A 19,299-nucleotide genomic window follows, 5' to 3' on the forward strand; every position below is an offset into this window, starting at 1 on the left:
CTGAAAAAGGAGCTTCCTCTACAATCCCATCATCTTTAGATGCAGAACTGACCCGAAATGAAGCTGAGGCTTCAAACAGGACACACGTGGCCACGCTGGGCCAGATAGTGTATCTGTGATCATAAGAGGCCCTCTTTTCTGATGGAAGGTAATTGCCTCACCGTGTAACATGTCCCGGAGCCTTTAAACTCAGGCAAACTGCTGGACATTTTTACGGCTGGAGGTAATTGGTTCCAGGCGGCACTGAGAAACTGAAGGCCTTGGGCTGGACGAACCCCTCCAGGTTTGTCTTTTGTCCATGTGCCTTGAACTCGAGCGTTTTACCTTCTGTTCTATCAGGGCATCCGTCCCAGCACTTCATCGAGACAGCGGTCATCGCTGTTACTCCCTAAATAGAGCTGATATCAGCGGCGAACATGTGGTTGCGTTTTAATCGTTGTTTATAGTTTGATTGATGTAGCGTCAAGGCCGAAGTTGGACCTGCTGTCTTTTGTTGTTTGTCAAGCGATTGTGTAATACAAGTTCTGTTCCAGAATCTAGTGAGCTGCACTGCTGTCTGCTGTCTATATAGGCTGCATGCTAACTGAAATGGACAGAGTTTGATGTTTTTATGGTGCTTTGCTAATGGAACGGTAATCTAATAAACTTGATACTGCACAGAACATGCAAATAGTAGCTAAAATGGTCCATTTTTAATTAGTCAATGGTTTTAGCTATACTATTTGAAATTGTAAATCTATTTTACATTTAATTTTATATATTTTTTCCAAATCTGCCGTTTGCATATGCTAAAGAAGTAGTAGTAATAGTAGCATGTTATGTTGCTATTACAAACAGCCACTTTTATTGCGATGCATTCTTAGATTGCTCTCTCTGCAAATAATGCATGTGCTGAATTCTGCCAAACGACAACTTTTGGAACAGCTTCTGTGTGGTAAAAGTGGTTTTAAATGCAGTCTAGGTTAGCAGCTCACTGGTTTTTGGAAGAGAGCTAGTGTCTGAGCAGTGTGGTGTGTGTGTGTGTGTGTGAGAGAGAGATTATGACTTAGTCTCAGCAGGTTAAAGCGTTCTGGAAGGCTTCCTCACTGAAATACAGCAGGTGTGACAGATAAGCACTGCCTCTCATCTCTGCAGTTTCAACAAGGTTAGTTTAGAGTTCCTGGTACATGTTCCTGGTCTTTCTTCAGATCGATTCCCCATTGCACATCATGGTTGGAAATTAACAGGGGGCTTGTGGGAAAAATGGCACCAAAACGAAAAAAGAAATATGCAAAATTCAAGATATTGGGGCAAAAATGGCCCTGGATGATTACAGTAGGTTGCTTTTTGCACGTTGTTTTTTTTTTTACAGCATTGAGCATTAGCTAATCACACGTTTCTGTTGAGCTTATGAATGCAATGGCCAATCAGAGGCGCTTAGATTAGCTAGCACTAAATGCACGCTCAATAATTCTCTGATCATAATCAGCAAAATGCAGAAACAATGTAAGTAAGAGATTAATTTCATAGCTTTCACAGTTTTAGTGTAACTTGCACTAGACTAGTCTAATTCTCGGTGTGAATGGGCTTTTATACTTGCGTATATCACCAAGATGACTATGGACTGCGCTGCTTCTAGACGACTTTAATTCTGCTTAAGAAAGTTGGTTGTAGCTAATGGGCTTCCCATTGTGTATGTAAATATGAGACACAGTCATTGTCTCTCGAGTCCTATCTCAACATGTGCCTGCCGCAAAAAGATTTCGAAATGGCTTCAGCATATTTTTAACGGATTTTGTGAGAGATCAGTGTCTCTGCTAAGATTTTGACTTGAGAGGCTTCACGGGTTTTGTTCTCAGCAGACAACACATTACATGGCAGAGTGCTTTCTGCACCACATGCTATTCTCAATGGCTGTGTAATAGGATATTCAGTAACATCACACAACTTTGCCATATGTTTTGAGGATAAGAGCTGTGTTTGCTTATCTAATCACTGTTTAATAGAAAATAAAGTAGTACGCCACAAGAGGTCATGTGTATCAGTAATTATACCAGAGTTAAAGGAATAATGAAACTGATTTGATCATCCTCAGTTTATGCAGAGATCACGAAATGAGGGTTAGGTGTAATTTATGTGCTGTTATAGTTGTATACATAGGATTTTTATTCAGTAATAGAAAGTGATGTTTATGTCAGCAGCATGTGCAGAATGCTTATCACAGAAGATAAGGTGATGTGTAATTCACAAAAAATAATTATCTGAATGCACCATATGAAACAATGCCATTATTTGAATATGAACAAATAATAATATTCGCCACTGCAGGTGAACCTCTGAGTTCCTCCTGCTCGTGTCCAGGGACCAAACATGGAGGTTCAAGAGATCTGGGCGCGGGTGCCAGATCATGCTTTTTCTATTGGGAAAGGAGGTCCCTTCTCAGGGAAATTCACCAGGGGTGAGCTGATGGAGACCTGAGGCTCTGTTGGCTCCACAGTAAGAGATGGCAGGCGAGGTATGAGCCAACTCTCACGGTCATCAAGAATGCGAATGTGAATGCCCACTTCCTTAAGAGGAGCAAGGGCAACCTCCACGGCTTTCATGAAGATGCGAGGAGACAGGAAATCGAGACATGAAAGCTTGCTTCCTTCAGGTCTATTGTCGCAAACCAATCTTCCTTCTTTGGTACAATGTAGGGGCTGTAAAACCTTTTTATATCAGCCTGGGGGACAGGCTTTATCACACCCTTTGTCGCATCCAGAAAGGACACAGCTTCGCCTTGAAGAACAGCAGCACTCTTGCCTCGCACTGAGGTAACAGAATGCCACTGAACTTTGGCGGATGCCTTGCAAACTAAATCACATAGCTGAGGAGAATGGGCTGGGGAGCTTAACCAAGCATCAAGACACATTGGCAATGTCTCAGTGAAACTACATTCAATGTACCCGCTTTGCAAAGCAGAAATTACAGAAGTGTGCACACTATCCTGTCTGTCAAAGAAGTCACTGTCAAACGCGGGAGCCACCTAACTGCGAGTGGCTGGCTGTTGTTCAGACTTTACTGCCAGCTCAGGCTGTTGCGGTCCCTGGCAAAGAATAAAAGGAGGCTGCTGCTTTGGGGATGAAGGGGTAGAACCTGACCTGTACCAAGGCATGCCTCCGTTTCTTAACTGTGGAGAATTCTTCAACGGTGTCACCAAGAGACCAACCTGAGAAATCGTGGTATTGAGGAAGCACACTTTCTCAGCATCCCAGATCTCTGAGAGGTTGAGCCACAGGTGGCAGTCCTGGACCACTAATGTGGACTTCGTCCTCCCCAGAGGCATATTCAGTTGCCAAACGTAGTTCCTGCATGCTCTGGGTTGGGACCACCCTTTTGCAGACCCTGGTCTGAACACCTGCAGAACAGCTATGGCATGTAGAGCGGATGCAGCTTGTCCAATAGCAGTATAAGCCCTCCAGTGTTGCGGTAGACATTCATCCAGTGGAACTGCTCCTGCAACATCACCTTGCTGTCCTTCAGTGCACATCATCATGGTTTCGCACCCCGAAGTAGAAGGGCCAAGATGGGTAGCAGCTGAGATGACTCACTGCCATTTAAAAATAGAATACAAGCCACGAGCACAATGTGGCGATAACCATGTCCTCACAGGAAGGACATAAACTATCCACAAAAGCTGCTTCAGCATGGGTTTGGCCTAAATACTGAGCACAGCGATTGTGCCTGTCAGAGAATGAGATGTACAAACTGCAACCAGAGGGGCACACGCATGTTGTAAACACACACACACACAAAAATCCATCCATGAAGCTCTTTTAGAGAAATTGCTATTTTTAAGATTAAATTTGCTCTCAACTATCAACTTTTCAAATTTACGTCTTATGGGAGGAACAAATCAAAATGTTAGCAATTCTTTGCAGCAAATATCTAATTTACACATACAAATATGATACACCCCGTCAGCATCAGTCAATTTTGAAACAATTTTCTTTAATGAAGTGTTTTGAGAAACCATTTTTGGTGCACAACAGCAAACAAGGCTTACCCTATCAGATTTTAGCATTGCCATTTTCTCTTTTTTAACGTATATATTAAATGGCTTATGCATCTTCTCTGATTCCTCTCCACAGGCAGCGTCTTCAGCCCTCAGCAGCTTGGGTCACGTGTACACGGCCATCGGCGACTATCCCAATGCTCTGGCCAGCCACAAGCAGTGTGTCCTGTTGGCCAAACAGTCCAAGGATCAGCTCTCTGAGGCCCGGGAGCTAGGCAACATGGGAGCTGTCTACATCGCCATGGGTGACTTCGACAATGCCGTACAGTGCCACGAACAGCACCTGAGCATCGCCAAGAGCCTCGGCAACAAGCGCGAGGAGGCACGTGCCTACAGCAACCTGGGAAGTGCTTACCACTACCACCGCAACTTCGACAAGGCCATGTCCTACCACACGCATGTGCTGGAGCTTGCACAGGAACTTGAGGAGAAGAGCATCGAAATGAGGGCATACGCGGGGCTGGGCCACGCTGCCCGATGCATGCAGGACCTGGAGAGGGCAAAGCAGTACCATGAACAACAGCTCAACATTGCAGAAGGCCTGAAGGACCGTGCCGCAGAGGGCAGGGCTTCATCAAACCTGGGTAAGGATTGGATTACGTTCTTCATAAAGACCGCCTGCTGGAAAAAAACCATCTTAAACCTGCCCAAGCTGGTGTGGTGAACTCAGACCAGCTGCCAAAGCTGAGAGACCAGTTTAAACTGGCCAAGATCATCAGCCAACTGGCTTAGACTGGTTTAAGATGGCCTTTTTCAGCAGGAGATAACAATATCAACATTGGTTCAAGCTGCTCTTTGCCATATATTGAAAATTGACAATAATTTACAGTGCTGATCTCCAAAAAGTCAGTCTGTTGGTTGGTTTTGGACACTCTTCAGCCACTTTTGGACCAACTAAACCAGCTGCCCAAACTGAGAGATTAACTTAAACCATCTAAGGTCAACTCTTAAACTGTAGTTAGTAGTCAGTACAATTTGTGTGCAAATGAAAGCCTTGTTGAAGGAACAAATCAGTATTTAACTGATTATTAAATGTAAATTTTAAATGTTCACGATCAATCATCACAATCAATGATGATTTGGTTTGATGGTTTTCTAGTTTGGTCAGACTGGTCTGTTAGCTAGTCTTCAGCTACTTTTTGACCAATTAAATCAGCTGCCCAAGCTGAGAGACCAATTTAAACAGCCAAGATCATCAGCAAACTAGCTAAGACTGCTGATTAGATAGCAATTCATATCATTGAGCTCCAAACAAGGACTATAGAGTAGTTAGTCAACTTGTTTGCTGTATAACACGTTATTGAAGGAACAAATAAAAAATGTAACTTATAATTTACTGCAAATTTCAATTTTAAAAACCAAATATAATGTATCCCAAGCTGATGGTCCAGCTTTAACCAGCTCATTTAGTTGGAAAACCAGTTCAAACTGGTTTAAGATTGGCATTTTTTTACAGGAAGTAACAATATGCATCCCATAATGATCAGTGATGATATGGTTTGCTGGTCTTATATCATAGTCCTGTTACTTAGTACAACTTGTGTGGTGAATAAGTCAAAAGAAAGTCTCAAAAATTGTATAATTATTTGCTTCTAATATCAAATTTTAAACATTAAAGTATGATGCATCCCATTATGATCAGTGATGATCTTGTTTGCAGGTCTTCTGGTCTGCAAATTGGTTTTGTCCACTTTTCAGCCACTTTTTGAACTAAACCAGATCCCCAAAAGCTGAAAGACCAACTTAAACCAGCTAAAACCATCAGATTTTAGACTAGTGGTTTGATACTGATTCATATTTTAAATCTCCAATACAGACTATGTAAGTAGTTAGTGATCTGGATAACAAGTGAAATGAAAGCCTTACTGGAGGAACAAATTGAGATTTAAAATTTCAGTTTTAAACAATCAAAACTTGTTCATCTCATCATGATCAGGGTGATCTGGTTTGCTGGCCTGGTCAGACTGGTTTTCAGCTACTTTTGGACAAACTTGACCAGCTGTTTGAGCTGAGAAACCACCTTAAACCTGCTAAGATTAGCAGGAAAGACTGGTTAAAGACGGCCTTTTCAGCAGGAAATATTCCATAGAGTGACACTGTACAAATGTAAGTTGTTTTTGTTGAATAAATAATGACTTTTTTCATTCCTTTAATTAAACATAAAGCTGGCAGAAATTAAAATTCAAAGCCTCCCAAAGAAAACAAATTAAGGCCAATACATAATGCTATTAGCTTGAAATATACAGTCATGATTGCTTTTGTGCATTGCATTTGTCTAGTTATAAAAAACAACAGCATGAATGAATATTTATGGTTCTATTTGCAGTTTAGCTGCTCGATGACTCAGTCATCTAGAACGCGTCCCTTCCTCATGCAGCAGGGTCTGTGGCGAGACGTATGCTGGATAAATTGAAGCCATCGAAACCAAGTGTTTCAAAGCCCATCTAATCTCTCACTCTGACTTTTATTGCTCCAATCTCACATTCCCTCCCTCCGACTGCGACTCCATCAATCTGATCCGAAACGCTTGGTGCTCTCAGATAAATAAATAGATGAACTCCCAAAAGAAAAATGTTGCCACAGGACTCTTATTATCAGGATTACAGAAGTGCACTCGAGGAGTGAAATCAGGGGGTTTGTACTAGCTTTGTATATTTTTTTAAAGAAAATGTGAGTGCACAACTCTCCAACATGATGCATGGATTATTTAGCATAACAAGGCTAGGAGTCTTACGTACTAACAATACAGTAGAAAGACAGTAAATGGTATCACTGATTACTATTGCTTTTCAAACACATAATCTTTATTTGTATCATGATCCAGTTAAAACGATTCACTTGTTTTCTTGATGCGTTGATTGGTAATCCTGCCAATGCATAACCATATATCTTAAAACATGGGCTTTCAAATTGTGCAATGTTTGTTTCAGTAAATAATCAACTTGAAATGCTAAAAAACTAATGAATCTTGATTAGGTAAACATATGCAATATTTAACACATTTTATCATTAGTCAGCTGTGTTATTTTAGTATTCATATAGTTTTTTTTTATTATGTAGAAATGTTATGTGTCTTTGCAGTTTATTTAGGTTTTGATTTATTATTAATTGAATATTTGTATATAACTTTCATTAATTTTAGTTTCAGGTTTACTCATTTTTATTACTTGAACCTAAACTTTTCAGTTATTTGCCATGGCAACATTTATAACATTTATTCTTTTTTTTTCATTTCAGAGGAAAAATACATGCATTTATTGAGGGGGACATGCCTCTTTTCTATAAAACAAAAACATGCACGTCAATACAAAGACATATTTGCGACCTATCATGGAAATAATCACACAGATGTTCTGTAGTTTCCTAATTTTGACAGAAACTATGTACAAGAACAAGGGGAGCTACTTGTGGTTCTTAAAAACCAAGAAAGGTCTGGGCGAATTTTGTACTAAGTCCATGTTTTCCATATTGAGCAAAAATCTTCTATCTGGGTTCTTAAGGAAAAGGAAAGCTTTTCCATCACATATATACTGTACACTCTTAAAAATAAAGGTGCTTCAAAGGGTTCTTCACAGCGACGCCAGAGAAGAACCATTTTTGGTTCCACAAAGAACCATTCAGTCAAAGAACCATCTCTTTTGTACCTTTTTATAATCTGAAGAACCTTCTTTCGCCACAAAGAGCCTTTTGTGAAACAGAAAGGTTCTTCAAATGTTAAAGGTTCTTAATGGAACCATTTAGACAAAAAGGTTCTTCTATGGCCTTTATTTTTACGAGTATGTTGTGTAATATGTCAATCCATTCATCTACTGAAGGTGGTTCTGGTTTTAGCCATTTCTTTGTAATTACTTTTTTTTTTTTACTGGCTGCCAGAAGAATTAACATCAGTTTCTTATCTTTTTTGTTCCACCCATCAAAAGAAATATTAGCCACATATAAAGATCAACAATTAAAAGGGATCGTCACCTCAAGAACAGCTTTCAAAATGATTTGAATCCCTTCTCAAATCTGGGTTAATTTCTGACACTCCCAAAAAATATGATAATGGTTAGCTTTCCTATCCACACACAATCTCCACAACTAGCACCCTCCCTTTGCAACATTTCTGTGTTGGTGTAATAAAAATAAAAAAAACCTAATAACATGCTTCCAACCAAATTATCTCCATACGGCTGAGCTTTTAGCTATCTATTGTATCTTACAGATTTTTCCCCAATTATCATCCGAGATAATCCGATTTAGCTCCCTCCTCCATTTGTCTTTAACATATAATGTATTATCAGGGATATAATTGCTTAGAACAACGTCTGTTCTGTTTGTGCAAACTCGACGTGTTGATGAATTTGCAGAGTAGCACGAGGAAGTCCGTAGGGTGATATTTATGTCCTGTGAAGCTCTCCTGGAAAAAAATGAAATCAATTTCTTTCCCCTTTTGCGTATAGCCGTGATAAATTTGTATTGGAAGCAAGTACAATCAGGTGAGCTCGTTTAAAATGGGGATATAAATATTACTAGATTAGTCCCAGCATCTCTGAGGTTGTTAGTCTGCGAACAGGTTTATTGTTCAGAGCTAATGATGTAGGAGAGGATGCAAGATGAGATGTGCTCGCGGTGAATAATGCATCCTCTGCAGACTCATGCTAAGCTTTTGAAAACGCAGGACCGCCAACATCCCAGCACTCTCTCAATCACCGCTGGCGCTTATAAAATTAGCAATCTTGCGCGGTGAGAGACCTAGAAGTGCACAAATTGATCTCGCTGATCTCTAAGGTGGATTTTGATGTTTAAAGCTAAAGCAGCCGTGTTTGATTAAAGGTTTAAGATGTTTACTCCAAAACTGATTGGGCTCAACAGACATCTTTTATTAGCTACTAATATTGATATCTATATGTACCTAAAGGTCATGTAGTCAACACCAGAGTGCAGCATTCATTCGTTTTCTCCATAGAGAAATTGATTTTTAATGTAACAGATAAACCTTTCGAGTAAACGCAACAAATCTGTATGATTTCGAATTTTATTTTAACCGTCTTTTTATTTATTTTTTAATAATTTAAGTTTATTAGCCAAATTGAAGCCATCTATAAATGCATTATATAATATTTAATAATTAATTTAATATTTAAATTAAGCATTTAGACTTTCATATTTTGTAATGCATTTGATATTTAAAATAATTTACCATTTTAATATATACTTATAATCAGTGACTTTAAGTCAATCATTTTACATTATACTGTTTCATTATAATAGGTAATTCACAATGCATCATGATTATCATTTCCTCATAACACAATTTAAGTGTGCAATCTTGTACCTTTGCCTTTTTATGATAAGCAAATATTTTTGGCATCTAATAAAAGTTTGTAAGGCTGAAGTCATTTGATTTTCTGAAATTCTGGACAAAAATGAGGCCTTATTGGTAAAATATATAATCAAGGCTACTGAAAAAGTGAGCAGTCATGTCCATATTTTTAGCCATTCATAATGGTTATAATTTATCTTGTACATTGTACATTTCAATTGTACATTGGACAAATTTTCTAAAATTTTGAAAAAAATACATTTGAAAAATGTAGGCTACTAAAAAAAAGTGCATTTAAAACCCTAATTTTTGTGATTTGTCCATAAATTTCCATAATTATTACAGTGCATGGCTATAATTTCGTCATGCCATCAACAAAAGTACCATTAACAAAAGTTTGTAATTTGTAAGTCATTTGACCAAATTTGTGGTGGGTAGTCATACATTAAAAAGGACTTCTGTGATAAATCCATAATTTTTGCAATATGCACACATTATTTTTCAGTTTGATGCCAGTGACAGTAGTCTGCATTAACAATTCTGTAGAACGATTGGATCACTGTGTATTTCATTCAGTCTGTATAGAAGGTTAAAGGTCTGTCCCTCTAGCACATCTGAAACATGTTTCCTTCTGCTCCAAGGCAAGAGCAAACCACCTTTCCAGCGTAAATGCTCCATCTCGACTCATATTTTATTGAAACCGGTTTTGAGTTTGGTTGTTGTTGCGATATTTAAGCCCTGAGCAGCATGAATCTGATCTGTGTTGTGATAGTGCTGAGTGGACGGGAACCAGAGGCTTTATTCTCCTCAGCGAGAGCCACAGGTCATAAACACACACTTCACACCGCGGTTAGAAGCGTGAGAAGACGAGCATTTGAGAGTGTGTATGTGACTCTAGCAGTGTGTGTGTGTGTGTGTGTGTGTGTGTCAGTAGGGCTAGCAGTATGTATTGTGTTCAATTAGGGTATCAGAACTGTTAGTATGTTTTATTGTAGCTACTAGTAATTTTTATCACTGTAATGTTTTTTTTTTATTCTTATGATAAAAAATAAATAAAATTAAAATAAACAAAATAAGAAATTACTTATATTTTTTTACTGGAACAATTAAGCAAAATGTGAACAAAAATCTATTTATTATTATTATAATTATTATTACGGGGACAAATTGAATAGATTTTTCCGGGAAAAAAAGCATTTGCAATTTAAAATGTTATTTAAAAAAAGTTTGCAGTGTTTATTTGTTACTTGTTACATTTATTATTGTAATTTGATTTTTATGATTAATAAATAAATATATTATTTCACTGTAAAGATTTTTTTTTTTACATAACAATAGTAAAATGTCAATACTAATGTTCATGGCTATACTATATTAGCATTGTGTGTGCTTCTGGAGAGTTAGTAGTGTGTGGGAAATTGTCTCTCATGACTCTTGTTTTAACACATTACACATTGTTGATATCCATTCGCTACGCTCCATTGCTGTTGGCAGAATATTAGCTGGTTTATCTAATTTCTTTTACCTTAAATTAATATTCTGAGTCATTTAAAGACCCATGGAGCAGCTGTAGAACTAATACTTCTCTCTAATGCAGTGAATAGCTTCTCGTGAACTTAAGTAAATCATTATCTTTTAATGAAAACCCACACTGGTTTAAAATTACACAAGTTCTGCTCGTACTTATTAAGTTCTGGGTAATCAGGTTTAGATATTTCGTACTGTACTTTGGTAAATTCTGGGCTCATGTACATATTTATGAAATTTTTGTGTGCTTATCATTCTGGAAATTTGCTTTAGAAACTGTACCCAGTAACAGACACACAAAAGAAAATGCATTATTATTTATATAATTAAATAGACAAGCACTGTTTGGTTAATGATTGGTTATCTGTTGCTAAACAACTCACCGTAACATTCTAGAATCCATTGGATTTGCACCGTCAAGGGTTTTATAACTCAGGGTGCTTATCCCTTCTTGAAATTACAAGTGTGAAACATTGCTTAAAGATCCGTTAAAAGCATCATTAACACAAGGTTAAAATGCATTAACCCAGGGTTAAGTGTAGTGTGGAAAGACTGTTTATGTGTTGCTTTGACAGTTTGTTACCAGCGGTCACGTTTGAGACCCTGTTTCCAAGACAGTCATTTAGTGCCGTCTCCAGTAAACTGCGGCAATGCAAGTATCCAAAAGTGCGCCAAAACCACCAGGGATAAAGAGGCTACGGAATATTTGGAAATTCCAAAAACGGTTTGAAAACTCCAAAGAATTCCGAAAGCCAGACTCCCGTTACTCAGACTTTAAGAGGGTGTTTATCAACAATCTGCGGCTGGTTAAAAAAAAAAAAAACGCACTTTGCTTAGCTAAAAGTGGAAGCAGAGGATAAACACGTTTTCTGCAAGAGGCTTAATGTAAAATTAATGCATCTGGCAAACTTTTAATGCATCTGGCAAACTTTTGCAAGCCGCAGTGTTCAACTGTTTTACTCTTCTTCTGAAGCAACAACAAAGCTGACCCTAGACTCGCAAGAATCTTCAAAGTCTGCCATTTGTTTGTCCCCATGTTCCCTAGGGTTATTCAAGACTGGCTCTGAGCTATAAATCATCATACGGCAGAATATCGAGTCTAGTTAGCATTCGCATTTGAATGGGAGGAGACGAGACGGGAGAATGGTTTTGAGAGACAGAGACAGGAATCATAACAAAGGAAAATAGCTGTGGAACTGACAAGCCTGCTGAAACACAACTGCACTTATTATTATGTTTTTACTTTCCATCAGCCGCTTCTCATTGCAGTCACTTTGTGTACAATTTTGGTTTCCCGTTAAATAAGTAAAGTGTGTGTTTGAGGTGAAGACATGAAGAGGGGTCGTTTCTAGTAGCCAATGTTTTTCTGCATTTTCTGCGGCCTGGAACCAGCTGCAGAACGGATCACAACACCACAAACTTTGTTTTGAAGCAAAAACATGTTTGAAAATATAAATAAAAGACAAACCTGCAGCAAAATTAATCTCATTTCCCATTGAGCATTGCAGATGACATCAATGCTACAATATAAAACTGCTATCTTGCATTGATTTAAGTTATAAAAACAAAATATAACTTATTTAAATTTTATTGTGAAATAGGAAGTGAGGCTGACACAATGTTTCATTTTCTGTTTTTACCATAATTTTCTTCCCCATCTACTTTTCTGATTGGTTTATCTCTTTCTTCTTAGTGAGAATTTGTCAAACAAATGTAATTTTTTTCAAGGATTTATTTATTTATATTTGTCGTATTTAATAATTTTTGTATTTTTTTTGTATATAATATATATAATTATTTTACAAATTATTATTTTATTATATATATATATATATATATATATATATATATATATATATATATATATATATATATTAGGGGTGTAACGATACGTGTATTCGTATTGAACCGTTCGGTACGACGCTCTCGGTTCGGTACGCGGTACGCATTATGTATACCGAACGGTTCGTTGGAGTAATTAATTATATTTGAAAAAAAAAAAAAAGAGAGAGAAAGAAATATAATGATATGCGTTCAACAAGGTAGCCCAATAACCCAAAACAACGTAACAGGCAACGCCCCTGACACTCCCGAAGAAGAAAAAAACACCATCTTATATGTTTATGTTAGGCTACTCAGCAGGCGCTCGCTCACTCAGTACGCGCTGAAGGCTCGTTGCAAAATAGCCAATGCGTTTAACAGACTAGAAATGAGAAGATCCTCCAATAACCAACAGGTCTGGTGTTTGGGTGCACTTTGGATTCCCTTTAAGCTATAATGGTGATGGCAAGAGAGTGGTGGATAAAAAACAACGGTATGTCGCATCTGCAACATGACAGGGTACACCAGCGGGATTACAAAAAAAAAAAAAAAAAAAAACAGCGGGAATATCTGGGATATATGCGTCAGTACTATCTGGGAAAAGACGAAAAAAAGGAGAAACATGCACGCAGCAAACTATCCCTGCAGCATTTAGACACTGTAGCTTACAGGGAATCCAACCCAAACACCAGACCTGTTGGTTATTTTAGGATCTTATATTTCTGGTCTGTTAAATGCATTAGACATTTTGCAACAAGCCTTCAGCGCGTGCTGAGTGAGCGAGCGCCTTAGGGGCCGTTCACATATCGTGCCTAAAAACGCATGGAAAACGCTAAGCGCGTCTTTCTCCTGAGGCGTCTGTCTTTGCTAAGCAACAATGACGTGCTCTCTCCATGAGACGCGGAAATTTCAGCGAAGGATAAATGGATTTGCAGCTCTAAAAATCGCTTGCAGTAGCTCTGCTACTAAATTTATTTCAAAATTGCAATCCATATAAAACTATGATCAGCTGTTCCTTCATCTTGGCTGAGCTCTCAACGTTGTTACGGGAAAGGATGAAGCTGATTGGTTGGTTCTTGTCACATGACCCGCGGTGCGCTTGCGGCATTCTGAAAAGTTGAGATGTTTTTACATTTTGCTGTATCTAAAACGTATCGAACCGAACCGAACCGTGACATCAGTGTATCGTATCGAACTGAACCGTGAATTTTGTGAACCGTTACACCCCTAATATATATATATATATATATATATATATATATATATATATATATATATACACATATATATATATATATATATATATATATATATATATATATATATATATTATATATATATATATATATATACACACATATTTTTAGTGAAAATTTGTCAAATTAAACACACAAACCAGAAAAACAAAAAAATGTAAAACACCTGAGCCCTTGCGCTCTATATGCTCATTACTTAATTAATAGACATAAATGAGTTATGATCACACAGAAATTAAAATTGTCACGATGACATGATTTTGACTTGAAATCAGAGTAAATGTTATTAAATATTAAATATACAATATTAAGAGTTGAACTCATATCTGATGACTGCTGGTTTGATCGGTTGCATTTAGTTGTCAAAATCTCATAGGGAAGTCGAGCTTTGAAGGCGAGTCCATGCTAAAGCTAATTAATTCGGAATGTCAAAGCCTTTATGGAGCGGGAACGCTTGAAAAGTGACAGCTATGTAATGAGTTCAAGTAGGACATTCTCAGTAAAAATAAAATAACATGGTGTTTCAGTCATTTGGGGTTGAAGATTGTGCCATTTGAAGATTGAATTACTACATTTCACATGCATTCAGGCGAAACGACTGCCTGGGGAGGGAAGTATTTTTAATGTTTGTTTGAAGTGCTGCCCATCACTCGTTCCACATAGCAGGGCATCAAAGCTGGAAAGACATCATCAAAATCCCACTTCTGTCAATGTAGGCAGAGGCTCTTGGAGCCTGGCATCTTCTTTAGCCAAATACTGCAGCGTTGCAATTATTATTCACCCCTTAGAGCCGACGCTGAGGAGTTTTTAACCTTTTCACTGACCTCCGATCAGTCTGAGATCCCTGTTCACCAGTCTCATCCTACCCTCTCCTGCGTGTCTGCTCTGGGGATTTAACTTTAATGATGAGGCCATATGCATTCCTGCAGTGTCCGCAGGTGACTGTGTAATCCTTTTAACTGACCAATCAAAGAGGTGCTATTTTGTTTTGTATCAGTGACCCCATTCTTAATACGAAATGATGAAGATAAAGCCAACTGTGGTGTGACTGTCAAAAGGGGTGCTATCATGCTTTTGCATTTTGTTTTAAATACATTAAATACATATAATTTTTTTTGCAATGAGAACATTTGCATATTTTTGCCCTGTAAGTGAAAATATATTAATATATTTTCATATTATTTTTTGTATTTATTTAATTTAATTTTTATTTATTATAAAATCGGAACATTTTGAAATATATAAATAAAATTTTACATATTTTTTTTGTTTGATAAATATTTAAGCTAAGTTGCAAACCACCAGGGGGCTCTCAGCATGCCACAATTTTAGAATAACTGGTGTAAATTATTCCTTAGTTTATGTAGTTTGTGCACATAAACACTCCCTACTGTTTATGAATTAATAGCAGTCCCTTCTGTTATGTTTTTTTTTTCAGATAGTAAAGGATTATTTATACTCCTGACAGTGCAGAATTGTTCAGCTCAGCATTTCTGTTTTTAGCTCAAGAAAGATTTTTAGGTCTTGTAAGTTTAGCGTTCCTTGCTGTCACATTTGACCAATATAAAAGTGTTTAAAAGTACTAGCAGGACCATTCATTTAAAAACAGAATTGCAAGTGTTTGTTTCTTTCATCAAAGGTTTTGTGTCTGGCACGTTTCACTGTATCAAAGGATTCATTTTCAAACAAGCATCTGTCTGAAGCTTTGCTCGCTGATAAATGAAGAATCATGGGGTTAAGTATTGATAATTAGCCACTGAAGACTGGGGCTATTTTAGATGAAATATTTGTGAATAGAGAAGAGCTCTAATGGGCCCTCAGTGTCAGGATACCAGCTTGGCACTGGATCTAATTGGATTTACCACATGCTGGTAATCCTGCCTTGGCACATGGGTATTGACACTGAGCAGATGGGCAACCCCTCACCCATTCTGGTACCCCTCCATTGACTCTTGCTTCCACACCAAGCGGCAACCTACCGCTCTCTCTCGTGAGGCCAACACTGAAGTGACTTAAACTGTAATTCGTCAACTGCCTGCTTGAGGCTGGCTGCAAAAGGGAGTCAATCCCATAAACTCCCCATGTTAAAAAACTTTACATCAGAAAAAAAAGATTACAGTCTGGTCTATATAGCAAATTTTGCCTTTCATGACAACTGTGAGGGGGATGAATATTTTTTATAACTCATCCGTTTAAATTATATTAAGCCTTACATTTCTGCATAATTAAGGGCCTGGCCACTTAACTAGCTCCCGCCTCTTTGCCAATTTTCAATTATCAGGGAATGACGCATTGTGATGCGCTGCCAAGATGACGACGACCCGCTCCACCTACTTTAGGCTTCAAAAACACTATTTGGCAGCCTATGAGTGACATCACAGACACTACGTCCATGTTTTTATACAGACTATGTTCCACACATGCAGAAGGACACACTCATGGCCTGTGACTCAGTCAGCAGACTGAATGAGTTCCCTCAAGATGCCAAGCCACTCTATCAACAGTGGCTCCACATCTCTCTAAAAAACACTTTTATCTCGCACACTACTTTCCTTCAGTGTGTTTTCATTGGCATCCTATTCCTTGGACAAATTTTCGGGTCAGCCGGAATCTCTGACAATTACACAAATGGTCTCCACAGACTTCCCAGTTTTGCCCCAGTAACACATCTTGTTTTTCACTCATCCCAGCAGTTTTCCTTATTCCCAATACTTAGCTCTGAGTTTCAAAGGAAATGAAACCTGGTTAAAGCATACAACAATGTGGGAGCCAACTGGTATTGACCCACAATTAAAGTTTCCCATTGCTGGTGCCCTCAAACCCTTTTTCCATCAGAAGTATTCATTAGCCTTTTTCCTCCCCTGATCGTCTACTTTCCCCCCAAGTACTGTACTGGAACTGGAGACTGTAATGTTATGACGGTAATGATAATTTTGTGGAAAAGTGGTCAGGCAACATTAGGGGGACCCAAAATTGGCAAGAAGTCTCCCAGAACTGAGCTGATCTGGCTGTTTTGATTATCATCGCCTCATATTGGCATATCTTTGGGGCGCAGAACTTTGATTGAAAGCGAGTCGAGACTACACAAATCAGATCAGATCTCCTTTTTAATTAAAAGACATTTCTTTGGGCATTCTCATATCTTATTTCCTTTTTTCCGGGTTCATTGATTTGCTTTGGGTACGTTGTAGTTCATGTTTTTAAAATGTACGCTTAATCTTTAGCCTCTTTAAAAGATGAAGAGAGATTGAAGATATTGAAAAGCCATTTCAGTTATCCTGTGAAGCATGATAAGCACAGTTTGACTGAATGGAACTATTCTTCTTTACAGGAATCATTTACCAGATGAAAGGGGACTACGAGACCGCTCTGAAGCTGCACAAGGCTCATCTATCCATTGCCCAAGAGCTAAATGACTATGCGGCCCAGGGCAGAGCGTATGGAAACATGGGAAATGCTTACAATGCCCTCGGTGCCTTTGACCAGGCCGTACGCTACCACAGACAAGAGCTGCAGATTTCCATGGAGGTTAACGATCGTGCCTCACAAGCTTCGACACATGGGAATCTGGCGGTGGCTTACCAGGCTCTAGGGGCGCATGATCGAGCCTTGCAACATTACCAGAATCATCTGAACATTGCTCGAGAGTTGAGGGACATCCAGAGTGAGGCTCGTGCCTTGGGCAACTTGGGTAATTTTCACTGTTCTCGGGGAGAGTTTCCCCAAGCCGTACCCTACTATGAACAATACCTACGGCTTTCCCCGGACTTGCAGGATATGGAGAGCGAGGGTAAGGTCTGCCACAATTTGGGATATGCACACTACTGTCTGGGAAACTTCCAGGAGGCAGTGAAGTACTACGAACAAGATCTGGCACTTGCTAAGGACCTCCACGATAAGTTAAGTCAAGCCAAAGCCTACTGTAATCTGGGCCTGGCTTTCAAGGCTCTTGGAGACTACAGCAAGGCGGAGGAGTGCCAGAAGTACCTTCTTTCCTTGGCGCAATCGTTGAACAACTCCCAGGCTCGATTCCGCGCCTTGGGCAACCTTGGAGACATCTTCCTTTGTAAGAAAGACGTTCCCGGGGCCATCAAGTTTTACGAGCAGCAGCTGTCCTTGGCACACCAAGTCAAGGATCGCAAGATGGAGGCAAATGCCTACGCCGCGTTGGGCGCCGCCTACAGAATGCTACAGAAATACGACAAGGCCTTAGGGTACCACACCCAGGAGCTTGAGGTGTACCAGGAGCAAGGCGACATCCAGGGAGAGTGCCAGGCTCATGGACACCTCGCTGCCGTCTACATGTCTCTTGGAAAGTACACCATGGCCTTTAAATGCTACGAGGAACAGCTTGAGCTCGGCCAGCGACTGAAGGACCCCAGCATTGAGGCCCAGGTTTACGGTAACATGGGCATTACGAAATGAACATGGGAGTAATGGAGGAAGCCATTGGCTATTTTGAGCAACAGTTGGCAATGTTGCAGCAGCTCAGTGGCAATGAGGCCGTGCTGGACCGTGGTCGTGCTTATGGGAACTTGGGAGACTGCTATGACTCGCTGGGAGATTTTGAAGAGGCAATTAAGTATTATGACCAGTATCTGTCTGTGGCACAGAGCCTCAACCATATGCAGGACCAGGAGAAGGCATACAGAGGTCTTGGTAATGGACACAGGTAAGAATTTGTGTTCATATTTGTGTTATTTATTATTTTATGTACTTGGACACACAAATGACACTTAGAAAGAAACCACATCAAACCATGTTGCATCTGCAAACAAATGATTTTTTGTTTTCATATTTTGTATCTTGAATATACTGACTTCATTGGGAGATTTTTCACTTTTTTTAACTGGTTTATAAAATTAAACAAGTTACATATTGTTACAAGTGACATGTAAAAGAGGCATGTTCCATAAAAACAAGACCTAATATCTTATGCAGTGTTGCTTCTTGATTAAATCAGAAATTCAAATATTATAAAAGAAAATAAGTCAAAAAAATCTTAAGAACTCATTAAGATGTCTTCTTTATTTATATATTTTATCTGGAAAATAAGACATGTATATAGACTTGTACATGTTTTGATTTCAAACCTAACAAATAAGGTGAAATGCCTCTTGATTTGATATTCTGTTATCTGATCAAATAGCATTCATAAATTTTTAAGTGATATAAAATGATAGTTCACCCAATAATTAAAATTTGTGATGATTTGCTTTCAAGTTGTTTTTGATCCATTTTGAAAAGTGTTTTTTTTGTTTGTTTGTTTTTTCATGCCATGGAAGTCACTGAGATTTAAAACAACACTGGACCCCATTGACTTTAATTTGTATTTAGATTGACCTGAGGATGAGGTT

At 38.6% G+C, this 19,299-nt stretch overlaps 1 protein-coding gene across 1 annotated transcript in view; it reads left to right on the plus strand.

The window, feature by feature from the left end:
- Window positions 1–19,299, plus strand: part of LOC113099906 (tetratricopeptide repeat protein 28-like) — a 219,433-nt gene that overhangs the window by 173,867 nt on the left and 26,267 nt on the right. The window contains 3 exon segments of the mRNA XM_026264812.1: window positions 4,110–4,617; window positions 17,274–18,362; window positions 18,365–18,614. Coding sequence (XP_026120597.1) covers window positions 4,110–4,617; window positions 17,274–18,362; window positions 18,365–18,614 — 1,847 coding nt within the window.

The sequence above is a fragment of the Carassius auratus genome, unplaced genomic scaffold (genome assembly GCF_003368295.1).
Source record: "Carassius auratus strain Wakin unplaced genomic scaffold, ASM336829v1 scaf_tig00217085, whole genome shotgun sequence".
Classification (NCBI taxonomy): Eukaryota; Metazoa; Chordata; class Actinopteri; order Cypriniformes; family Cyprinidae; genus Carassius; species Carassius auratus.